Here is a 27,243-nt window from a genome sequence, read left to right on the forward strand (position 1 = left end):
TCTCCACTGCCTCCCTCTCCACTGCCTCATCTCCCTCTCCACTGCTTCCCTCTCCCTCTCCACTGCCTCGCTCTGCCTCTCCACTGCCTCCCTCTCCCTCTCCACTGCCTCCCTCTCCCTCTCCACTGCCTCCCTCTCCCTCTCCACTGCCTCGCTCTCCCTCTCCACTGCCTCCCTCTCCCTCTCCACTACCTCACTCTCCCTCTCCACTGCCTCCCTCTCCCTCTCCACTGCCTCCCTCTCCCTCTCCACTGCCTCGCTCTCCCTCTCCACTGCCTCGCTCTCCCTCTCCACTGCCTCCCTCTCCCTCTCCACTGCCTCATCTTCCTCTCCACTGCCTCCCTCTCCCTCTCACTGCCTCTCCCCTCCACTGCCCCCTCCCTCTCCACTGCCTCACTCTCCCTCTCCACTGCCTCGCTCTCCCTCTCCACTGCCTCCCTCTCCACTGCCTCATCTCCCTCTCCACTGCCTCCCTCTCCACTGCCTCGCTCTCCCTCTCCACTGCCTCCCTCTCCCTCGCCTCCCTCTCCCTCTCCACTGCCTCCCTCTCCCTCTCCACTGCTCTCCCTCTCCACTGCCTCCTCTCCCTCTCCACTGCCTCGCTCTCCCTCTCCACTGCCTCCCTCTCCCTCGCCTCCCTCTCCCTCTCCCTCGCCTCCCCCTCTCCACTGCCTCATCTCCCTCTCCACTGCCTCCCTCTCCCTCTCCACTGCCTCGCTCTCCCTCTCCACTGCCTCCCTCTCCCTCGCCTCCCTCTCCCCTCCACTGCCTCCCTCTCCCTCTCCCTCGCCTCCCTCTCCCTCTCCACTGCCTCATCTCCCTCTCCACTGCCTCCCTCTCCCTCTCCACTGCCTCCCCCTCCCTCTCCACTGCCTCCCTCCCTCTCCCTCTCCACTGCCTCGCTCTCCCTCTCCACTGCCTCCCTCTCTCCCTCCTGCCTGCTTTCCCATCTATTAGCAGCCAGTGGATGGAGGGACAGACGGGGAGACCAGCGCTTCACACCCACACTCTCTCTCTTTTTCTCCCTCTCTCTAAGTACGGACTCTGTAAGCTCAACCCACGCTCCGTAGACATAGGGTGTCGGCAGGAAACACACCCACGTGCCTTCTGTCCCAGTGTCTGCATGTAAAAGCATCCTTGTTTTTGAATGAACTGCCTGGATATAGCCTAGCCTAGGCTAATGAACTGCCTGGATATAGCCTAGCCTAGGCTAATGAACTGCCTGGATATAGCCTAGCCTAGGCTAATTAACTGCCTGGATATAGCCTAGCCTAGGCTAATGAACTGCCTGGATATAGCCTAGCCTAGGCTAATGAACTGCCTGGATATAGCCTAGCCTAGGCTAATGAACTGCCTGGATATAGCCTAGCCTAGGCTAATGAACTGCCCGGATATAGCCTAGCCTAGGCTAATGAACTGCCTGGATATAGCCTAGCCTAGGCTAATGAACTGCCTGGATATAGCCTAGCCTAGGCTAATGAACTGCCCGGATATAGCCTAGCCTAGGCTAATGAACTGCCTGGATATAGCCTAGCCTAGGCTAATGAACTGCCTGGATATAGCCTAGCCTAGCCTAAGGAAGCCTAGGCTAATGAACTGCCTGGATATAGCCTAGCCTAGGCTAATGAACTGCCTGGATATAGCCTAGCCTAGGCTAATGAACTGCCTGGATATAGCCTAGCCTAGGCTAATGAACTGCCTGGATATAGCCTAGCCTAGGCTAATGAACTGCCTGGATATAGCCTAGCCTAGGCTAATGAACTGCCCGGATATAGCCTAGCCTAGGCTAATGAACTGCCTGGATATAGCCTAGCCTAGGCTAATTAGTCCAACAGCTGCAGCAGCTCTCAGACTCACCTCCAGCATCATTGGTCCGAGAGCATCCTTGTCAATGACGGATTGGCCCGTTGATGAGACGTCCGCCTTCTGTACCTCCTCCTCATTGGCTGCTGCTGCTTCCTCTGTAGGAAAGAAAATCAGATTCAGGTATCTTTCTTTTTCTTTACCTCAAATGTCCTCACAGCTTCATCAACAAATCTAAACCTTAAACTGAGAGACAAAGACTGGCTCTAAACAACTAGTCGGACCCTATTCCCTCGAACCCATCAAAGGGTAGTGCACTGCAAAGGTAATAGGGTGCTATTTGGGACGTAAAGAACATGCTGTTCATTTGGATCGCTCAGCTACCTACTCTTCCTGCTTCCTGTTTACTAGAGATTCAGTTAGAGGGAGAGAGATCCTCAAGCTGTTACTTCCTTTAACATGTACTCTTCCTACGTTTCACTGTTTACTAGAGATTCAGTTAGAGGGAGGGAGATCCTCAAGCTGTTACTTCCTTTAACATGTATTCTTACGTTTCAGTTTAATAAAGAGATTACCCGATCTTGAAGGGAGGAGAAATTTCTCCATCTCTTATACAATTATCAAATGAATGTCAAATGTAGGCTATGTGATCCCATTAATAATCCAGACCTTATCAGAGACATTCACCCTCAAATCCCTCATTACAACCACTGACCTATATGGGAGACATCACACAGACTGTCCCAAATGGCACCCTATTCCCTTTATAGTGCACTACTTTAGACCAGGGTCCATAGGGAAAATCATAGGGCTCTGTTCAAAGGGTATGCACTATGCAGGGGATATGGTGCCATTTGGGTCTCTCCTCTCTCTCTCCCTCTCTCTCTCTCCCCATCTCTCTCTCTCTCCCCATCTCTCTCTCTCTCTCTCTCTCTCTCTCTCTCTCTCTCTCTCTCTCTCTCTCTCTCTCTCTCTCTCTCTCTCTCTCTCTCTCTCTCTCTCTCTCTCTCTCTCTCTCTCTCTCTCTCTCTCTCTCTCTCTCTCTCTCTCTCTCTCTCTCTCTCTCTCTCTCTCTCTCTCTCTCTCTCTCTCTCTCTCTCTCTCTCTCTCTCTCCCTCTCCCTCTCTCTCCCTCTCTCCCTCCCAAGCATTCACGCACAGTGCATTGTCTAGACACCACCCGCTGCCATGTCGCTAACTGGGGCACTAACTGCGTGCGCGCGCAGCTGTCACGCGGGCGGCTAGCTGGATGGTCATCGTCAACGCATGAAAAATACCTCTAAAGTCACTATGGAAAGAACGTCATCCCTCCTCCAACTGAGTAAACATCTTCAGCTGTCAGACGGTGGAATGTCAACAGCGCTGAACTCAACATAACAATACAATAGACTTATTATCGATGTTATAGAGCCAATACAAGGTAGGGCCAGGGTAATGCTTTTTGAAGAGGAGGAGTTTATGGAGTCTATAGATGAGGAACTAGTGTATCTCCTATCTAGGGTACAACTGCATCCCAAATAGCACCGTATCCTCTATGTAGTGCACTACTTTTGACCAGGAACCATAGGGAACAGGGTGCCATTTGGAACGCAGCGTAAATGTATCCTCTATCTACAGTTTATGACGCTCCATACCTCCTCCATTCAGTGATTGGGTTAATAGGCAGAGAGCCCTTATGTTCGAAGCAAAGTCTGCCCTACTTCTAAAGATGACGCTGATGAGGAGGAGGTACGGCTAAACAGAGAGGGAAACAGGAGGGGGACATATTAAAGTGTCGCACCACGCCAGTTTGACGTGCGACCATATGGCAGGGAGAGACAGGTACACAGGAGGAGCAGAGCTAGGGAACAGAGGAGGAGGAGGAGAGCTAGGGAACAGAGGAGGAGGAGAGCTAGGGAACAGAGAAGGAGGAGGAGGAGGAGAGTTAGGGAACAGAGAAGGAGGAGGAGGAGAAGCGCAAGGGAACAGAGAAGGAGGAGGAGGAGAGCTAGGGAACAGAGAAGGAGGAGGAGGAGAGCTAGGGAACAGAGAAGGAGGAGGAGGAGGAGAGCTAGGGAACAGAGAAGGAGGAGGAGGAGGAGAGCTAGGGAACAGAGAATGAGGAGGAGAGCTAGGGAACAGAGAAGGAGGAGGAGGAGGAGAGCTAGGGAACAGAGAAGGAGGAGGAGGAGGAGAGCTAGGGAACAGAGAAGGAGGAGGAGGAGAGCTAGGGAACAGAGAAGGAGGAGGAGGAGGAGAGCTAGGGAACAGAGAAGGAGGAGAGCTAGGGAACAGAGAATGAGGAGGAGGAGGAGAAGCACAAGGGAACAGAGAAGGAGGAGGAGAGCTAGGGAACAGAGAAGGAGGAGGAGGAGGAGAGTTAGGGAACAGAGAAGGAGGAGGAGGAGGAGAGCTAGGGAACAGAGAATGATGAGGAGGAGGAGAAGCACAAGGGAACAGAGAAGGAGGAGGAGGAGGAGGAGAGTTAGGGAACATAGAAGGAGGAGGAGGAGGAGAGTTAGGGAAGAGAGGAGGAGGAGGAGGAGAGCTAGGGAACAGAGAAGGAGGAGGAGGAGGAGAAGAGCTAGGGAACAGAGAAGGAGGAGGAGAGGGGGGGAGGTCGTGAGGTGCTAGTATGCTGGCAGCACACACACATTGATCTCCTGAAAACTGAGCAGGAAGAGGAGGCAAAGAGAAGCAGCAGGCTCCATTTTGCACTACACACACACACACACAAAACACAAACACAACACAAACACGTTGATCTCTTTCAGGGTTAATGGTGTGTGTGTCAGCATGCCCAGCAGGCTCCAGTAAACCAGCACAGCTGACCCGAGTACAACATCATCACTCACTGTCACACAGGCTGGTAACTAATGAACTTATCCTCTGCAGCAGAGGTAACTCTGGGTCTTCCATTCCTGTGGCGGTCCTAATGAGAGCCAGTTTCATCATAGCACTTGATGGTATTTGTGACAGCACTTGAAGAAACTTTCAAAGTTATTGAAATGTTCCATATTGACTGACCATGTTGTTTCTCTTTGCTTATTTGAGCTGTTCTTGCCATAATATGGACTTGGTCTTTTACCAAATAGGGCTATCTTCTGTATACCCCCCTACCTTGTCACAACACAACTGATTGGCTCAAACACATTAAGAAGGAAATAAATTCCACAAATTAACATTTAAGAAGGCACACCTGTTAATTGAAATGCATTCCAGATGACTACCTCATGAAGCTGGTTGAGAGAATGCAAAGAGTGTGCAAAGCTGTTATTCTACAATGTAAAAAAAAAAAAAATAGTAAAAATAAAGAAAAACCCCTTGAATGAGTAGGTGTGTCCAAACTGTTGACTGGTACTGTATATACAGAGAGAGCTTATTATCTCCAAGCCATTTGCTAATGTTAGTAAGCTCTGTGCTCAGTATGCTCTCCAACATAGTTTTACTTTTGTGAGACACCAGGAGTGTAGAGTCGTCCGCATAAAGGAAAAGACGGCAAGAACAAGCATCTTTCACATCGTTTATGTACAGTAAAAACAGTAGAGGCCCCAGCATGCTCCCCTGCGGAACGCCACAACTCATTGGTTTTGCCTGAGACAGTGAACCTCTACCACTTGCTCCCTATCTGACATATAGGACTTTACCCAGCCTCGAAGGATACTGCTTAACCCCAGCGCCTCCAGTTTGGAGATTAGGGGACACGGGGGGGGGGCCAGTATGAAATATAAAATAATGTATGCACTCACTAACTGTAAGTCGCTCTGGATAAGAGCGTCTGCTAAACGACTAAAATGTAAAAATATGAATGGCCTTCTGTAGGTCAAGCAGCACCATTACACAGAGATTTCCCTCATCAATCTCTTTCCTGATGAAGTCAATAAGGTAAAGTAGACATGAATCAGTGGAGTATGTTTTTCTAAAACCCAAACTGAAAATCATACATTAGACTTTGTTTGTTGACACATTCATACGTTTGCTAATTGTACAACTCTCTCCAGGATCTTTGATGTCATACTGAGGATAGATACTATAATTCCCAGGGTCAGACTTAATCTCCTTCTTATGCAGAGGTATAAACGTTAGCTTGTTTCATGTCCATGGGAAAGATGCCTTGTTCAAGAGAGAGATTAACAGTATGCGTAATACAATGGGGCAATTTTCTCAGCAGAATCTCTAAGAAACCTTGCAGGAATATTATCCAGGCCTGTGGTTTAGGAGCATTTACGCTCTGCTAGCACACTGGCTATTTTGGCTGTTGCTACCTTTGCAAAAGAAAAAGAGTTTGGCTGAACCGCTTTACTCGGTATAATACTTATTGACTTGGTCATTTCCAAACTAACTAGAACTGGTGGGAAGCTTGCTAACCAGCTAAACAGCTTGCTAACCAGCTTGTTAACCAGCTTACTAACCAGCTTACTAACCAGCTTGCTAACCAGAAGTTAAAAAAAATAATAGTTGAATTAATTGGCAACCTCTGCTTTTTCATTACACACTTGCTCCCCAAACATTTCAACACAGTATTTTTGACACAGTTTTGTGACACTTAAATATACAGTTTTGTGACACTTAAATATATATTTTTAAAAGCCCTCCTTGTGCAAACTGTAATACAATTATCACTGATTCCATAGACTATTACTCCACTCTGCAATATTTTTGATTTATCAGACACCAATATTAAGTTTCACATACCCTGGTGGGTCTTTTATCATTTGGGTCAGAGCAAGTGATCTACAGAAGTACATAAATACATTGTGGGTTGGGCTATCCTTTTTGCAGACATCAGTATTGAAATCCCCTGACAAAATGATTTCCTTCACCAGGGAATCATTACAGTTTGACAACACAATTTCGAGACCTTCATAGAATGCATTCTGATTGGGCGGCCTATAACACCCCCCCAACAAAATCGGCTTGGTTTTGGGAAGGCAGATATCCAGCCAGACATTCTCCAGATCATCGCTTAAATCCAATCTGACGTTATAGGCCATGTCCGATCTTACAAACTCACATATCCCCCCCCCCCACAGTTCCGATTCCGATCCTTCCTGACAACAGAGTAATTTGCCTATCTCAATTTCTGAGTCACAAACAGATATATCCAACCATGTCTCTGTAAAACATAAGACACCCACCCCTGATTTGCGAACCAACAGGCGTATCTCATCTGTTGCACAAAATATAAACCTTTCTTCCCAAAGGCCTCGCTGAATTCGCTGTGTGTCAGGCTAATTGTGTGTCTGGCTAATTTATGTACTTGATGTGCTCAATTTAGTAATGTCAGCTTCATGAATCTGTGAACTGTTATATAGCTGTAGTAAAATCCACCATGATACCAATTCATTCAAGGATGTGCCGAGATCAAGGACAGTCAAGAACAAAAGGTACAACTAAATTAATTTTTAGTAGCTACCCCCTTTCAGGGATTTTCATGAATGGTTGTCAAAAGAGAGATGTGTGGCTCTGATGTGATTAAATATCCAGATGCTTAGTTATGTGTTATATGTCTGTTTAAGTGAGAGGAATTAACTTATAACACTACTTTAGGATGATATACACTGAACTAAAATATAAACGCAACATGTAAAGTGTTGGTACCATGTTTCATGAGCTGAAATAAAAGATTCCAGAAATTTTCAATTTTCACAAAAAGCATATTTCTCTCAAATTTTGTGCACACATTTGTTTACATCCCTGTTATGGAGCATTTCTCCTTTGCCAAGATAATCCATCCACCTGACAGGTGTGGCCTATCAAGAAGCTGATTAAACAGCTTGATCATTACACAGGTGCACCTTGTGCTGGGGACAATAAAAGGCCACTCTAAAATGTGCAGTTTTGTCACACAACACAATGCCACAGATGTCTCAAGTTTTGAGGGAGATTGCAATTGGCATGCTGACCCCAGGAATGTCCACCAGAGCTGTTGCCAGAGAATGTAATGTTAATTTCTCTACCATAAGCCGCCTCAACGTCATTTTAGAGAATTTGGCAGTACGTCCAACCGGCTTCACAACAACAGACCAGGTGTATGGCGTCGTGTGGGTGAGCGGTTTGCTGATGTCAACGTTGTGAACAGAGTGCCCCATGGTGGCGGGGTGGGGGTATGGTATGGGCTGGCATAAGCTACGGACAATGAACATAATTGCATTTTATCGATGGCAATTTGAATGCACAAAAATACCGTGACGAGATCCTGAGGCCCATTGCAAGGCCCATTATTTTAAGGCATCAGTGACCAACAGATGAATATCTGTATTCCCAGCCATGTGAAATCCATAGATTAGGACCTAATGAATTTATTTCAATTGACTGATTTCCTCATATGAACTGTAACTCAGTAAAATCAATTAAATTGTTGCATGTTGCATTTATACTGTTCAGTATAATATTCTTTACATTAATTACATTTAGGATGATATAATATTACTTACATGAAGTGAAACATAAAAATACAAAGTATGCATCCCAAATGGCCCCCTATTCCCTATGCAGTGTGTTACTTCCCTATGGAGCCTGGTCAAAAGTAGTGCACTACACAGGGAATAGGGTGTCATTTGGAAACATAGACACAATTTCCACCAGACTAACAGTCCTACCCACACAATGGACTAACCTTCTGTTAGGGTCCAGGTACCGGACTAACCTTCTGTCAGGGTCCAGATACTGGACTAACCTTCTGTCAGGGTCCAGATACTGGACTAACCTTCTGTCAGGGTCCAGATACTGGACTAACCTTCTGTCAGGGTCCAGGTACTGGACTAACCTTCTGTCAGGGTCCAGGTACTGGACTAACCTTCTGTCAGGGTCCAGGTACTGGACTAACCTTCTGTCAGGGTCCAGATACTGGACTAACCTTCTGTCAGGTCCAGATACTGACTAACCTTCTGTCAGGGTCCAGATACTGGACTAACCTTCTGTCAGGGTCCAGATACTGGACTAACCTTCTGTCAGGGTCCAGGTACTGGACTAACCTTCTGTCAGGGTCCAGATACTGGACTAACCTTCTGTCAGGGTCCAGATACTGGACTAACCTTCTGTCAGGGTCCAGATACTGGACTAACCTTCTGTCAGGGTCCAGATACTGGACTAACCTTCTGTCAGGGTCCAGATACTGGACTAACCTTCTGTCAGGGTCCAGATACTGGACTAACCTTCTGTCAGGGTCCAGGTACTGGACTAACCTTCTGTCAGGGTCCAGATACTGGACTAACCTTCCGTCAGGGTCCAGATACTGGACTAACCTTCTGTCAGGGTCCAGATACTGGACTAACCTTCTGTCAGGGTCCAGATACTGGACTAACCTTCTGTCAGGGTCCAGATACTGGAGTCCAAATTCAAGACTGAAAAACCATGAAGGTCTAGAACAAGTACAACAAGTAGGGGGGTGACGAGGACATCAACTCTGTTTAAAGAAAATAACGTCCATATAAAGCTGTTTAGCGTAGCTCCTTCAAACTGAAAGAAAGCAGAATAAGATGTCTGGAGTTGGGGTGTCTAGAGGCCTGGGAAACAGAACAGAGACCCAGCATCCCAAATGACACCCTATCCCCTATACAGTGGACTACCTTTGACTAGGGCACATAGGACTCAGTGCACTACATATGGAAAAGTGGTCCATTTGGAGAGAAAGCCCGTATTGAGCCCTGTCTTCAATATTACAGCTACTATATAGCTATTACAACAACAGCTACTACTACTACTACTACTACTACTCCAACTACTACTCCTACTCCTACTCCTACTACTACTACTACTACTACTCCTACTACTACTACTACTACTACTATTATTATTATTATTGCATGGAACTCCGTTCCATCTCATATGGCTCAAATGAACAGAAAACCTGGTTTAAAAAAAATAACAGATAAAGCAACACCTTTCGGCACAACGCATCTCCCCTATTTGACTTAGATAGTTTGTGTGTATGTATTGATATGTAGGCTACATGTGCCTATACATTTTTTTTATGTAGTTCTGTCCTTGAGCTGTTCTTGTCTATTAATGTTCTGTATTATGTCATGTTTCATGTTTTGTGTCGACCCCAGGAAGAGTAGCTGCTGCTTTTGCAACAGCTAATGGGGATCCTAATAAAATACCAAATACTACTATTACTGCTACTACTACTACCACTACTACTACTACCACTACTACTACTACTACTACTACTACTACTACTACTACTACCACTACTACTACTACTACTACTACTGCTTCTACTACATTCATTCTGAGAAAGCCTACTAGCGTGAAGTGGAGAGGAAGAAAGTGAGAGCGGGGGGGGGAGAGACAGAGAGAGAGAGAGAGAGAGGGAGAGAGAGAGAGAGGCATGGTAGGGGGAATGAGAAAGGAATGAGAAGGAGGGATGGAGGATGGAGGGATGGAGGATGGAAGGAGGGTTGGAGGATGGAAGGAGGGATGGAGGATGGAGGGAGGGAAGGATGATGGAGGGATGGAGGATGGAGGGAGGGAAGGAGGATGGAGGGATGGAGGATGGAGGATGGAAGGAGGGATGGAGGATGGAGGGATGGAGGATGGAGGATGGAGGGAGGGAAGGAGGATGGAGGGATGGAGGGATGTAGGATGGAAGGAGGGATTGATGGAATGAGGGAATGAAGGAATGATGGAAGGAGGGAGGTATTGACAGACGGTAAAGCACTTTGTGACAACTGCTGATGTAAAAAGTGCTTTATGAAATACATTTAATTGATTGATGTGAGATGGTAGGCAGGACGTGTCCAGGGGCCTGTGAGTCACAAACAACCATCATTATGAGTCAAATAGCTACCCTTTACTGTCTGACTAAGAGAGCAAGGTTTCAATTACTTTAATAACAGTGGCCATTGATTTTGCATGGAGGGCCTAGGGAAAACCTCTTGAAACACTACAAGCTCAATGTAACTAAGAATTGAGAGACTGTGGGCTTGAGGGAAGACCAAGATATAGAATACCATACCAAGTTAGAAACATAATTTAAATAATTCATTCCTCCTCCTCTTCAAACATTGCTCAATATGTTATTTAACCCACAAGGTCGAAGTCCACATAATAATAAAAAAAACACATTTAAAAAACATCAGTTTAACCTAGAGATATCTGTTTTTTAGCGTTGGGTACATCTCAATCCACCTCATCCACCGATGTCGCACTTCTGCATCTGCGGTGAAAGGTGACAGAGCTAGAGCCGTGTTTGCCTGACCCTGAGACATCCCGAACATCGGTCCTCTCACAAAAATCATCTGTAGTACAAACTATTATATGGAAAGATGAGACTCTCACCAACACGATGGTGTTCTCAGTTTTGCTCTACGACCCCCCCACCCCACAACCGTCTTGGGACTCGTCTGAAGTTGGCACAGCCGATCTGCCAACTTCTACAGACCAATATGACCCCTCTGTGCAAAGGTGAGAATCTCACCAACAATGTTCCCTCTAAGCTACGGAGAAAAGCACCAGTTTGAACTTCACTCAACTTTCTAGGGCAGTGGTCACCAACCGGTCGATCGAGGTCGATCTCCAAGGCATTACTAGTCGATTGCCAAACATTTCTGGAGAAGAAGAAAAAAAACGACGATAAAGCCTTGTACTCGTATTTTGTTTTATCCGTCTCGGGCTGTTGGCGATAGGTGCACCCGATTCAGCTGCCCCGTGCGCCGGGTATGCCAACTGTTGCCATTTTGAACCATTTCATGTGTCTGAAGGTACAAACTCTGCCTTCCCGGCGGGCCCAGAGAGCAAATCAAGTGCACTATAGGCCTACCGCTGGCCAATCAGATGGCTCAGATGACCGTGTCTGCGGTAACGTAGCAGGCATAAAAGTAAGCTACAGCCAAATTTATACTGTGAGATTTCAAAACGTTTAAAACCACGACTAGAGAGAGACATGCAACGAATACAGCAAAGAGCTGCTGTTTTTATGAATGAGTTCATGTTTAAGTTCTTACTCAGCGCTGTCAACACTTTGTATTCAAGACTTTTATAAGCCATAAAATGCGTTCTTCCTATTTCCACTCAGCGCTACAACAAGCACTGCAGCAGTAATGAATGAGAAGGAAAGTGGATCTATACGCTTGCGTTGTTGTTATTATTAGCGGCTTGGGTAATTTTTTTTAAAATTTTGAGGAATATTTCACTTTCTCCGTTCGTAGAAGTAACAACATGAACGAGGCAGAAATAAATGTGGTGCGACTCGAGTTTTCGCCATAAGCTAGAAGACAGTGCGCCTTTTTGGTCCGTGTCAGTGGAGGAAAGGGAGAGCGAAGGGATGCTGAGAGGCGAACCCCTCAGTCTGCTGCCCTCTCCCTCCGCTGAGACTGACCATCAGATGCAGGCACCATCAGCCCAGTACAATCAAAATCTAATGATTTACTGTAAATATATGCCCACTAAGCTGTGCCTCACAAGTAATACAACAACGGATCTATTACTGGAGTGATTATCGCCTACCTCACATTTGTTTATATAATTTTTTTTAAATGGCCGAACAACAATGCATTGGCAGGGCAATTCCAAGCATAGCCAATGTATTGGTCCTATAGCTTACTGCACAAACCTCATTGCTACATAGCTGTTTTTAATTGGTTAATGTTACATAGGTTTACGTGGAATGTGTGAATCAGGCCTTCATGGTCGAATTGCTGTAAAGAAACCACAACTAAAGTACACCAATAATAAGAAGAGACCTGCTTGGGCCAAGAAACACGAGCAATGGACATTAGACCGGTGGAAATGTGTCCTTTGGTCTGGAGTCCAAATTGGAGATTTTTGGTTCCAACCGCCGTGTCTTTGTGAGACGTGGTGTGGATGAACGGATGATCTCTGCATGTGTATTTCCCACCGTAAAGCATGGAGGAGGAGGTGTGATGGTGTGGGGGTGCTTTGCTTGTGACACTGTCTGTGATTTATTTAGAATTCAAGGCACACTTAACCAGCATGGCTACCACAGCATTCTACAGCGATACGCCATCCCATCTGGTTTGGGCTTAGTGGGACTATCATTTGTTTTTCAACAGGACAATGACCCAATACACCTCCAGGCTGTGTAAGGGCTATTTTACCAAGAAGGAGAGTGATGGAGTGCTGCATCAGATGACCTGATCAGATGACAAGTGTCTGGAACTCTATTGGAGGGATGCGATGCCATTCTGGTCCTCTGTAGCTCAGCTGGTAGAGCACGGCGCTTGTAACGCCAAGGTAATGGGTTCGAGCCCCGGGACCACCCATACACAAAAATGTATGCACGCATGACTGTAAGTCGCTTTGGATAAAAGCGTCTGCTAAATGGCATATTATTATATTATTATTATCATTTGGTGTTTTGTTGATGTTGATGGAAAACGCTGTCTCAGGCACCGCTCCAGAATCTCCCATAAGTGTTGAATTGTGTTGAGATCTGGTGACTGAGACGGCCGTGGCATACGGTTTACATCATTTTCATGCTCATCAAACCACTCAGGTGACCACTCATAACCTGTGGATGGGGGCCTTGTCATCCTTTGGGGGCATAGCCACGGTAGCCAAAATAATGGCCTGCCCAGCATTTGTATACATGACCCCTAAGCACGATGGGATGTTACTTGCTTAATTAACTCAGGAACCTCACCTGTTTGGAAGCACCTGCTTTCAATATACTCTGTATACCTCATTCACTCACGCGTTGTCCTTTATTCCGGCAGTTACCTGTATGTGGTGTGGTGTGTGTCAGGCTGTCCAATTCTGATCTTTTCCCAATCAGATCAGGTATTTTTGCCAATAACTGTGCAAAAGATTAGAATTGGGCTGCCTGTGTAAACGCAGCCTCTGTGTACTGTGACAGACAGGACCCATGCTAACCATACAAAATGGACAAATAAAGCAAGTGCTGTACCTTGCTCCTTGATCTGTCGTATCTGTTTCACAGTCTCCTTGAGGATAGCACATTTGTCAGGCTTGACGTTGAAGTTATCGATGTCGTTGAAGTTGGCGAAGATCAGCTCGGCCAGCTCCTCGATGTACCGGTTCTCATGCTCGCGCTTTCTCTTCTCGTTGCTTCGTTTGGGGCTGAGGAGACGGAGAGAAGGCCGGTGTGAGACCATGGTAACGGTAAGGAGAGACAGATGGAGAGAAAGACTGAATGAGAGAGACAGCAAGCGAGAGAAAGAGACGGAGAGAGAGAGATATTGAGAGAGAAATAAAGAGCAGAGAGAAGCTCCACATTCCTGACTCTGTTCTCAGCAGGAGAACAACACAGAGAGAGCAGAGAGAATGAAAGACATCAGAGAAGACATTGTTCCAAAATATTATTTTTTCACGCATGTATAAAGAGCTAATTTGTAGGGATGCGCATGAGTAATAGAGTCCTCAAACGGACGTCAAAACTCGATCTTTAACCAGAGATTTAAAAAAAAAACATTTTTGTCTGATTTAATTAATAACTCTTGTCAAAATAATAAACATGTTATATTGAGATAGGGGTTAAATATCACATTAAAACATGTTATATTGAGATAGGGGTTAAATATCACATTAAAACATTGTATATTGAGATATATCCCACCTCAAACCGGGCATGAAACTGCATATTTACATTTTATATTTTAGTCATTTAGCAGACGCTCTTATCCCGAGCGACTTACAGTTAGTGAGTGCATACATTTTCATATAAACTCTTATTCCATAAATTAACTTGGAATGCTCTATTTAAGATTTAAAACCATACATGGCAAGTGCTTCTGATATGCTGTGAGGAAGTGGCCACTTATCAGCATGGAGCCAAAAGCTGCGAGGTTTAGAAGTATTTTGATCAAACTGACCGACGCAAACTGCACAATATCTATAGAACATCAAGATGTCGTATCACAGCACAAGTAGCTCCATGAAACTAAATCCAGAGTTTATTCAGTGTACATGAATAAAGGCCAGTAAGCGTCAAAAATGAAACTAGCACAAGGGAAAAATCCACCTTGGCTACATACAAGGAAAGAGTAGGTCAACCGAGCTACTCACTCTCACAATGAACAATCACTCACAAAGGACAAGGGGGCAGAGGGAACACTTATACACAGACTAATGAGGGAATGAGTACCAGGTGTGTGTGATTGACAAGACAAGACAAGACAAATGGAGTGATGATAAATGGAGCGGTAGTGGCTAGTGAGCCGGTGACGACGAACGCCGAAGCCTGCCCGAGCAAGGAGGAGGGGCAGCCTCGGCTGAATTCGTGACAGAAACGTTCTCGGAGAGGGACAAGCAGCAGACATCTCGCATCACATCTTTTGCCAGTGCAAAGCGCGGCTGTGTCCCCGCCAGAGCCGAGCAGGTAACACTGCTCATAACGTAAGATATGTTGCCTCTCAGCTTTGTGAAGGGAGAAGGCTTCCGTGGCCTAATGGCATTTGTGGACCAGTTGATATTACGGTTTCAATTAATGATTCTCAAAATGGCACTTGTTTTTTTATTGACTGAAAATATGGGGCAATTTGATTTCAGTTCATATTTAATTACTTAACCTACCTTTACGTAGTCCTTTTGATTCGTAACATAAGGCTTCTTCTACAAGCAAGCGCCAATGCTGAGGTCAATGCCTTTTTGAAGATTGTGTTCCATGATATAATATAACCAGTTGATATTACAGATTGTGTTCCATGATATAATATAACCAGTTGATATTACAGATTGTGTTCCATGATATAATATAAACAGTTGATATTACAGATTGTGTTCCATGATATAATATAAACAGTTGATATTACAGACTGTGTTCCATTATATAATATAACCAGTTGATATTACAGATTGTGTTCCATGATATAATATAACCAGTTGATATTACAGATTGTGTTCCATGATATAATATAACCAGTTGATATTACAGATTGTGTTCCATGATATAATATAACCAGTTGATATTACATATTGTGTTCCATGATATAATATAAACAGTTGATATTACAGATTGTGTTCCATGATATAATATAACCAGCAGTGCGGTCGCTTTTATTCATTGTCCTTGTGTAAATATCCCGTTTCTTGTTTTTTTGTCTATTTTGTATATATTTCTAAATTTTTACTTTTCATTCATTAACTAAATATACTTTCCTGCAACCCGCTTCACCCAACGTGGAAAGGATTCTATTATTTCTTTATAACTTTCATCAAGAACCTTTAAGCTGAAACTAGTGTAGCTGCAACTGAATGGCTACTTGCTATTAGTCTCCGTTAGCGTCTTCACCATTGTCCGTGGCCTACACTATCCACCAGCCAGCTCTAGCTCTAGCCTGGACAATTCGTCGGCCAGTCTGCACAGCGTGCTATCGACCCAGAGCTTATTGGACTTTCTGCCGGAATCACTGGACCCTAGCGCCGGATCATCGCAACCAGCTAGCTAGCTGCAACCTGTTGTTGGCTAATTACCATTGCCCTATAGCAAGCACCAGTTAGCCTTGAGCTAGCCTCAGGCCCATCTCCTGGCTATCTACCTCTCTGTCAACCGGACGGGACCTCCTAGTGTTGACACTGAGCCCCGCCCGATCCAACACGACTGGTTTGCCGACGAAATCGTCTGATGTGGTTTCAACAGGCTTCCCGTTGCGACGACCACGAAGATCCATCTGCTAGCCCCGGCCCGCTAGCACACGCAAACTACAACTGTGCTCCCTGCTAGCTGTGCTGAAGCACCAATTTGAACTGCTCTCGGACTCACATATTGCTGTTCACTGGACCTTATGATCACTCAGCTGCACAGCTGATGCCTGCTGGACTGTTCCTTTACACGGTACCCTGTCCTGTTTATTCTGTTTAGCCTTAGCCCAAACGTTATCGCTATTACCAGTTGTTGTCTTAGCTCTCTCTAATATAATAATAATAATAATAATAATAATATGCCATTTAGCAGACGCTTTTATCCAAAGCGACTTACAGTCATGCGTGCATAAATTTTTTGTGTATGGGTGGTCCCGGGGATCGAACCCACTACTTTGGCGTTACAAGCGCCGTGCTCTACCAGCTGAGCTACAGAGGACCACGTCTAATAACACCTGTGACTGCTTTATGCCTCTCTCCCATGTCAATTATGCCTTGCCTATTGCTGTTTGGGTTAGTTCTTATTATACAATTTCACTGTAGAACCCCTAGTCCCTCTCAAACTGCCTCAAAAAGTTCCTTTGTTCCACCCCCCATACACGCCGAGTGATGCTATCTCTTTCATTGTTACCCAACACTTAGGGTTACCTGAACTGTACTCATATCCTTCCATATCCTTTTCTGTACATAATGCCCTGAATCTTTTCTACAACGCCCGGAGAACTGCCCCCTTTATTCTATGTACCCAACGCACTAGAAGACCAGTTCTTAAAGCCTTTAGTCGTATCCTTATTCTAGTCCTCCTCTGTTCCTCTGGTGATGTAGAGGCTAACCCAGGCCCTGCAGCCCCCAGTATCACTCCTACTCCCCAGGAGCTATCATTTGTTGACTTCTGTAACCGTAAAAGTCTTGGTTTTCTGCACGTAAATATCAGAAGCCTCCTTCCTAAGTTTGAGTTATTCACTGCGTTAGCACACTCCGCAAACCCTGATGTTCTAGCAGTGTCTGAATCCTGGCTTAGGAATGCCACCAAAAATTCTGAAATTTCCATCCCCAACTATAGCATTTTCCGTCTAGATAGAACTGCCAAAGGGGGTGGAGTTGCAATCTACTGTAGAGATAGCCTGCAGAGCTCTATCACACTATCCAGGTCTGTGCCCAAACAGTTTGAGCTTCTACTTCTAAAAATCCACCTTTCCAGAAATAAATCTCTCACTGTTGCCGCTTGCTACAGACCCCCCTCAGCCCACAGCTGTGCCATGGACACCATATGTGAATTGACTGCCCCCCATCTATCCTCAGAGTTCGTACTGCTTGGTGACCTAAATTGGGATATGCTTAACACCCCGGCCATCCTACAATCTAAACTAGATGCCCTCAATCTCACACAAATTATCAACGAACCTACCAGGTACAACCCTAAATCCGTAAACATGGGTACCCTCATAGATATCATCCTGACTAACTTACCCTCTAAATACACCTCCGCTGTCTTCAACCAGGATCTCAGCGATCACTGCCTTATTGCCTGCGTCCGTGGTCAAACGACCACCCCTCATCACTGTCAAACGCTCCCAAAAACACTTCAGCGAGCAGGCCTTCCTAATTGACCTGGCCCAGGTATCCTGGATGGATATAGATCTCATTCCGTCAGTAGAGGATGCCTGGTTGTTCTTTAAAAGTAATTTCCTCTCAATCTTAAATAAACATGCCCCATTCAAAAAATACAGAACTAAGAACAGATATAGCCCCTGGTTCTCCTCAGACTTGACTGCCCTTGACCAGCACAAAAACATCCTGTGGCGTACTGCATTAGCATCAAATAGCCCCCGCGATATGCAACTTTTCAGGGAAGTTAGGAACCAATATACACAAGCAGTCAGGAAAGCAAAGGCTAACTTTTTCAAACAGAAATTTGCATCCTGTAGCACTAACTCCAAAAAGTTTTGGGACACTGTAAAGTCCATGGAAAATAAGAGCACTTCCTACCAGCTGCCCACTGCACTGAGGCTAGGAAACACTATCACCACCGATAAATCTACAATAATCGAGAATTTCAACAAGCATTTTGCTACGGCTGGCCATGCTTTCCATCTGGCTACCACTAACCCCGGCCACCAGCTCTGCACCCTCTGCTGCAACTTGCCCATGCCCCCCGCTTCTCCTTCACACAAATCCAGACAGCTGATGTTCTGAAAGAGCTGCAAAATCTGGACCCCTACAAATCATCTGGGCTAGACAATCTGGACCCTTTCTTTCTAAAACTAGCCGCCGAAATTGTCGCAACCCCTATTACTAGCCTGTTCAACCTCTCTTTCGTAACGTCTGAGATCCCCAGAGATTGGAAAGCTGCCGCGGTCATCCCCCTCTTCAAAGGGGGTGACACTCTAGATCCAAACTGTTACATACCCATATCCATCCTGCCCTGCCTTTCAAAAGTTTTTGAAAGCAAAGTCAACAAACAGATCACCGTCCATTTCGAATCCCACCGTACCTTCTCCGCTATGCAATCCGGTTTCCGAGCTGGTCATGGGTGCACTTCAGCCACGCTCAAGGTCCTAAACGATATTATAACCGCGATCGATAAGACAGTACTGTGCAGCCGTTTTCATTGACCTGGCCAAGGCTTTCGACTCTGTCAACCACCGCATTCTTATTGGCAGACTAAATAGCCTTGGTTTCTCAAATGACTGCCTCGCCTGGTTCACCAACTACTTCTCAGATAGAGTTCAATGTGTCAAATCGGAGGGCCTGTTGTCTGGACCTATGCCAGTCTCTATGGGGGTGCCACAGGGTTCAATTCTTGGGCCGACTCTTTTCTCTGTGTATATCAATGACGTCGCTCTTGCTGCTGGTGACTCTCAGATCCACCTCTACGCAGACGACACCATTTTGTATACATCTGGCCCTTCATTGGACACTGTGTTAACAAACCTCCAAACGAGCTTCAATGCCATACAACACTCCTTCAGTAGCCTCCAACTGCTCTTAAACACTAGTAAAACTAAATGCATGCTCTTCAACCGAACGCTGCTTGCACCCGCCCACCCGACTAGAATCACTACTCTCGACGGGTCTGACCTAGAGTATGTGGACAACTACAAATATCTAGGTGTCTGGTTAGACTGTAAACTCTCCTTCCAGACTCACATTAAGAATCTCCAATCCAAAGTTAAATCTAGAATCGGTTTCCTATTTCGCAACAAAGCCTCCTTCACTCATGCTGCCAAACATGCCCTCGTAAAACTGACTATCCTACCGATCCTTGACTTCGGCGATGTCATTTACAAAATAGCCTCCAACACTCTACTCAACAAATTGGATGTAGTCTATCACAGTGCCATCCGTTTTGTCTCCAAAGCCCCATATACTACCCACCACTGTGACCTGTACGCTTTTGTTGGCTGGTCCTCACTACATATTTGTCGCCAAACCCACTGGCTCCAGGCCATCTATAAATCACTGCTAGGCAAATCCCCGCCTTATCTTAGCTCATTGGTCACCATAGCAACACCCACCCATAGTCTGCGCTCCAGCAGGTATATCTCACTGGTCATCCCCAAAGCCAACACCTCCTTTGGCCGCCATTCCTTCCAGTTCTCTGCTGCCAATGACTGGAACAAATTGCAAAAATCTCTGAAGCTGGAGACACTTATCTCCCTCACTAATTTTAAGCATCAGTTGTCAGAGCACCTTACCGATCACTGCACCTGTACACAGCCCATCTGAAATTAGCCCGCCCAACTACCTCATCCCTATATTGTTATTTATTTTGCTCATTTGTACCCCAGTATCTCTATTTGCACATCATCTCTTGCATATCTATCATTCCAGTGTTAATACTAATTGTAATTATTTTGCACTATAGCCTATTTATTGCCTTACCTCCATAACTTACTACATTTGCACACATTGTATATATATATTTATTTATGTTGTATTTTTGACTTTGTTTTGTTTACCCCATATGTAACTCTGTGTTGTTGTTTTTATCGCACTGCTTTGCTTTATCTTGGCCAGGTCGCAGTTGTAAATGAGAACTTGTTCTCAACTGGTTTACCTGGTTAAATAAAGGTGAAATAAAATAAAAATAAAATATAATATAACCAGTTGATATTACATATTGTGTTCCATGATATAATATAAACAGTTGATATTACAGATTGTGTTCCATGATATAATATAACCAGTTGATATTACAGATTGTGTTCCATTATATAATATAAACAGTTGATATTACAGATTGTGTTCCATTATATAATATAACCAGTTGATATTACAGATTGTGTTCCATGATATCATATAACCAGTTGATATTACAGATTGTGTTCCATGATCTAATATAAACAGTTGATATTACATATTGTGTTCCATGATATAATATAACCAGTTGATATTACATATTGTGTTCCATGATATAATATAAACAGTTGATATTACAGATTGTGTTCCATGATATAATATAAACAGTTGATATTACAGATTGTGTTCCATGATATAATATAACCAGTTGATATTAGACTGTGTTCCATGATATAATATAACCAGTTAATATTACAGATTGTGTTCCATGATATAATATAAACAGTTGATATTACAGATTGTGTTCCATGATATAATATAAACAGTTGATATTACAGATTGTGTTCCATGATATAATATAAACAGTTGATATTACAGATTGTGTTCCATGATATAATATAAACAGTTGATATTACAGATTGTGTTCCATGATATAATATAAACAGTTGATATTACAGATTGTGTTCCATGATATAATATAAACAGTTGATATTACAGATTGTGTTCCATGACATAATATAAACAGTTGATATTACAGATTGTGTTCCATGATATAATATAACCAGTTGATATTACATATTGTGTTCCATGATATAATATAAACAGTTGATATTACAGATTGTGTTCCATGATATAATATAACCAGTTGATATTAGACTGTGTTCCATGATATAATATAACCAGTTGATATTACAGATTGTGTTCCATGATATAATATAACCAGTTAATATTACAGATTGTGTTCCATGATATAATATAAACAGTTGATATTACAGATTGTGTTCCATGATATAATATAAACAGTTGATATTACAGATTGTGTTCCATGACATAATATAAACAGTTGATATTACAGATTGTGTTCCATGATATAATATAACCAGTTGATATTACAGATTGTGTTCCATTATATAATATAAACAGTTGATATTACAGATTGTGTTCCATTATATAATATAAACAGTTGATATTACAGATTGTGTTCCATGATATAATATAAACAGTTGATATTACAGATTGTGTTCCATGATATAATATAACCAGTTGATATTACAGACTGTGTTCCATGATATAATATAACCAGTTGATATTACAGATTGTGTTCCATGATATAATATAACCAGTTGATATTACAGATTGTGTTCCATTATATAATATAACCAGTTGATATTACAGATTGTGTTCCATGATATAATATAACCAGTTGATATTACATATTGTGTTCCACCATATAATATAACCAGTTGATATTACAGATTGTGTTCCATGATATAATATAACCAGTTGATATTACATATTGTGTTCCACCATATAATATAACCAGTTGATATTACAGATTGTGTTCCATGATATAATATAACCAGTTGATATTACAGACTGTGTTCCATGATATAATATAACCAGTTGATATTACAGATTGTGTTCCATGATATAATATAAACAGTTGATATTACAGATTGTGTTCCATGATATAATATAACCAGTTGATATTACAGATTGTGTTCCATTATATAATATAACCAGGTGATATTATAGATTGTGTTCCATGATATAATATAACCAGTTGATATTACAGATTGTGTTTCATTATATAATATAACCAGTTGATATTACAGATTGTGTTCCATGATATAATATAACCAGTTGATATTACAGATTGTGTTCCATGATATAATATAACCAGTTGATATTACATATTGTGTTCCATGATATAATATAACCATTTGATATTACATATTGTGTTCCATGATATAATATAACCAGTTGATATTACAGATTGTGTTCCATGATATAATATAAACAGTTGATATTACAGATTGTGTTCCATGATATAATATAAACAGTTGATATTACAGTTTTCAATAAATTAATCTTAAATGCCTCTTGTTTTTTTTTATTGACTGAAAATACACTGAGTATACAAAACATTAGGAACACCTGCTCTTTCCATGACATCGACTGTCCAGGTGAATCCAGGTAAAATGGTCCACCAGCCTAAGGACATCCAGCCAACTTGACACAACTGTGGGAAGCATTGGAGTCAACATGGGCCAGCATCTGTGGAACGCCCCATATACACTGAGTGTACAAAACATTAAGAACACCTTCCTAATATTGAGTTGCGCCCCCTTTTGCCCTCAGAACTGCCTCAATTCGTCAGGGCATGGACTCTACAAGGCATCGAAAGCGTTCCACAGGGATGCTGGCCCATGTTGTGTTAAGTTGGCTGGATGTCCTTTGGGTGGTGGACCATTCTTGATACACACGGGAAACTGTTGAGTGTGAAAAACCCAGCAGAGTTGCAGTTTTTTACACAAACCGGTGACACAAACCTACTACTGTACCCAGTTCAAAGCCACTTAAATACCCTCTAAATGGCACACATACACAATCTATGTCTCAAGGCTTAAAAATCCTTCTTTAACCTGTCTCCTCCCCTTCATCTACACTGATTTGAAGTGGATTTAACAAGTGACATCAATAAGGGATCATAGCTTTCACCTGGATTCACCTGGCCAGTCTACATCATGGAAAGAGCAGGTGTTCTTAATGTTTTGTACACTCAGTGTAAATATTAGCCTCTTTTTTTTTTTTTTTTTTGGGCAAAAAGTAAATCAAAAAGTAAATCAAACAAAGGTGACAGGTGTCATACCTGGGTTCCAATTAGGAGAGAACCATGGGGTTGGCATTAAGCCATAACTAGTTAAATAAGAGGTCTCTCTGGCCTGGGTTCTAGCGTCCTGTCCAGGGAATACACATCAAGCTGCCTCACGCTCCAGAAACGGGACCGTTCTATCTTCACCAAAGCTACTTAGTGACCAGGGTTTAGGTTTTCTGAGTAGCCTACAGTAAAGTTACAATAACCTACTGTAAGGTTACAGTAAGAGTAAAGATGTTAGAGTAGAGTGGTAGTAGTAGAGATGTGTTTACCTGGGGCCCAGCAGGTCAGAGGAACATTCTTTGCGTTTCCGTGACTCTGCCCTGGAAGCAGGGTCAGAGGGGTTTTCACCGATGCCACTCATCCTCACTGCATATCAGCGTCTGTGGAGACAACACACAGAGAGAACAGTTATAGAGACAACACACAGAGAGAATAGTTATGGAGACAACACACAGAGAGAACAGTTATAGAGACAACACACAGAGAGAACAGTTATGGAGACAACACACAGAGAGAACAGTTATAGAGACAACACACAGAGAGAACAGTTATAGAGACAACACACAGAGAGAACAGTTATAGAGACAACACACAGAGAGAACAGTTATAGAGACAACACACAGAGAGAACAGTTATAGAGACAACACACAGAGAGAACAGTTATAGAGACAACACAACAGAGAGAACAGTTATAGAGACAACACACAGAGAGAACAGTTATAGAGACAACACACAGAGAGAACAGTTATAGAGACAACGCAACAGTCATCCACGTACCAGGAGCGGTTAGAGAAACACACTAATGTACCAGGAGCGGTTAGAGAAACACACGAAATGTACCAGGAGTGGTTAGAGAAACACACTAATGTACCAGGAGTGGTTAGAGAAACACACTAATGTACCAGGAGTGGTTAGAGAAACACACTAATGTACCAGGAGTGGTTAGAGAAACACACTAATGTACCAGGAGTGGTTAGAGAAACACACTAATGTACCAGGAGTGGTTAGAGAAACACACTAATGTACCAGGAGCGGTTAGAGAAACACACTAATGTACCAGGAGTGGTTAGAGAAACACACTAATGTACCAGGAGTGGTTAGAGAAACACACTAATGTACCAGGAGTGGTTATAGAAACACACTAATGTACCAGGAGTGGTAGAGAAAGAACACACTAATGTACCAGGAGTGGTTAGAGAAACACACTAATGTACCAGGAGTGGTTAGAGAAACACACTAATGTACCAGGAGTGGTTAGAGAAACACACTAATGTACCAGGAGCGGTTAGAGAAACACACTAATGTACCAGGAGTGGTTAGAGAAACACACTAATGTACCAGGAGTGGTTAGAGAAACACACTAATGTACCAGGAGTGGTTATAGAAACACACTAATGTACCAGGAGTGGTTATAGAAACACACTAATGTACCAGGAGTGGTAGAGAAAGAACACACTAATGTACCAGGAGTGGTTATAGAAACACACTAATGTACCAGGAGTGGTTATAGAAACACACTAATGTACCAGGAGTGGTTAGAGAAACACACTAATGTACCAGGAGTGGTTAGAGAAACACACTAATGTACCAGGAGTGGTAGAGAAAGAACACACTAATGTACCAGGAGTGGTTAGAGAAAGAACACACTAATGTACCAGGAGTGGTAGAGAAAGAACACACTAATGTACCAGGAGTGGTTAGAGAAACACACTAATGTACCAGGAGTGGTTATAGAAACACACTAATGTACCAGGAGTGGTTAGAGAAACACACTAATGTACCAGGAGTGGTTAGAGAAACACACTAATGTACCAGGAGTGGTTAGAGAAAGAACACACTAATGTACCAGGAGTGGTTAGAGAAAGAACACACTAATGTACCAGGAGTGGTTAGAGAAACACACTAATGTACCAGGAGTGGTTAGAGAAAGAACACACTAATGTACCAGGAGTGGTTAGAGAAACACACTAATGTACCAGGAGTGGTTAGAGAAACACACTAATGTACCAGGAGTGGTTAGAGAAACACACTAATGTACCAGGAGTGGTTAGAGAAACACACTAATGTACCAGGAGTGATAGAGAAAGAACACACTAATGTACCAGGAGTGGTTAGAGAAACACACTAATGTACCAGGAGCAGTTAGAGAAACACACTAATGTACCAGGAGTGGTTAGAGAAAGAACACACTAATGTACCAGGAGTGGTTAGAGAAACACACTAATGTACCAGGAGTGGTTGAGAAAGAACACACTAATGCATAACAGGTACGTAACCCAAAATCGATAGAAAATGTTTTGGCAGCTCTGGATGCCCCTCTTCCCCATCTCCAAGTGAACTAGGGTGGCTCATTCTGGGGTGTACACACACAGATACGCCCCTATGCTGTTGGCATTGGTTGATCCAACACAGGAGGAACGAGTGAAAGTGGAGCGGAGATTCAATTATTTCCTTCTGATGGTGCTGATCTCCCCAGAGAGACTGAAACGAGAGCACACAGCCAGAGAGAGAGAGAGAGAGAGAGAGACAGAGACAGACTGAGGGAGACAGAGACAGAGAGAGAGAAAGACAGAGACGGAGAGAGAGAGCGAGAGCGAGAGACACAGAGGGAGAGAGAGAGAGACACAGAGGGAGAGAGAGCGAGAGAGAGAGGGAGAGACAGAGGGAGACAGAGAGCGAGAGCCACAGAGGGAGAGAGAGAGAGAGACAGAGACACAGAGAGAAAGAGAGCGAGAGAGAGACAGAGACACAGAGGGAGAGAGAGCGAGAGAGAGAGGGAGAGACAGAGGGAGACAGAGAGAGGGAGAGAGAGAGAGAGAGAGAGAGAGAGAGAGAGAGAGAGAGAGAGAGAGAGAGAGAGAGAGAGACAGAGGGAGACAGAGAGAGAGAGAGAGAGACAGAGAGAGAGAGAGAGAGAGAGAGAGAGAGAGAGAGACAGAGGGAGACAGAGAGAGAGAGAGAGAGAGAGAGAGACAGAGGGAGACAGAGAGAGAGAGAGAGAGAGACACCACACTGACAGTCTACTCTTCCTTAACATAGGGTTACCTCACACTACCACAGACACTGCGATATGGACACATTGATACACGGTGATCCATTGGCAGCTAAAGAAATTAGCGTATGGAACTCATAGCCTATAGGCTATAGTTGGGCAGTATACAGATATTCATACTGTCATACCGTTTTTGTACCATACCAGTGTATACGGTATTACCGAATGTGCACACAAGGGGCGCTAAAACTATTTGATGAACAAAACTATTTAGGCAACAGGGATCTTGATGCAGGAGGGATTTGAATGTCTGTGCTGTAACCAAGAAGCTTGATCTTGGCATCTAGCTAGCAAACCAAATGCATAGCTGGAGCCCTGAGCTGGATATAATTCATTTGAAAAATCTTAGTTTTTTTTTTTTTTTTATACTTAACTTAGTTAGCACTCACCTCACCCCCACAGCCCCCTTGAAATATATATTTTTTAATTGGTATTGAAAAATCATACCGTTGGTATTTCGAAATACCTCGATATGAACGGTATTTGGCCCAAGCCAACTTTAGGCCAATGCAGCAGTAGCACCAGAACTTCCATTGCTCTTTCACACCGAGGATTGGTGATTATCGAGGGGGAGATTGTTGGGAAGATTTTTCAAATAGCTTACCGTGAGGAACTATAGTTTTAATATATTGTTCATTTGCAATGGATGTTTAAAAACCACTTTCCTACATTTCTGTGCAGCAGGCCAGGTACTTCTATGCGTGTTCAGGCGTGTGCTCCCTCAACATTAACAGGACAGAGAAACCTGACAAAAGACAATGAAAACATTTTTAAATTGTGTAAATGATGGTTATGAAATAAACCGAAACTTGTTTCTCACAAGTGTAGCAGATTGTGAACTCTGCAAACAACGTTTCCACTCCAAGAGTGAGAACGGTATA

General features: G+C 43.6%; 1 protein-coding gene across 3 annotated transcripts in view; it reads right to left on the reverse strand.

Annotated features, from left to right (window-relative positions):
- Positions 1–27,243, reverse strand: part of LOC121549743 (nuclear receptor coactivator 2) — a 226,950-nt gene that overhangs the window by 109,689 nt on the left and 90,018 nt on the right. For 2 of the 3 annotated variants that reach the window (XM_041861597.2, XM_045210411.1), the window contains exons 2-4: positions 23,580–23,690; positions 13,654–13,826; positions 1,858–1,961 (exon numbers count right to left, since the gene is read on the reverse strand). In XM_041861597.2, the coding sequence (XP_041717531.1) occupies positions 1,858–1,961; positions 13,654–13,826; positions 23,580–23,671 (369 nt within the window). In that variant the 5' untranslated portion in view covers positions 23,672–23,690. Of the gene's footprint in view, positions 1–1,857; positions 1,962–13,653; positions 13,827–23,579; positions 23,691–25,586; positions 25,838–27,243 lie in introns of those variants that run through there. The other variant, XM_041861598.2, reaches the window with a different exon arrangement.

This window comes from Coregonus clupeaformis, chromosome 34 (assembly GCF_020615455.1).
Source record: "Coregonus clupeaformis isolate EN_2021a chromosome 34, ASM2061545v1, whole genome shotgun sequence".
Lineage (NCBI taxonomy): Eukaryota > Metazoa > Chordata > Actinopteri > Salmoniformes > Salmonidae > Coregonus > Coregonus clupeaformis.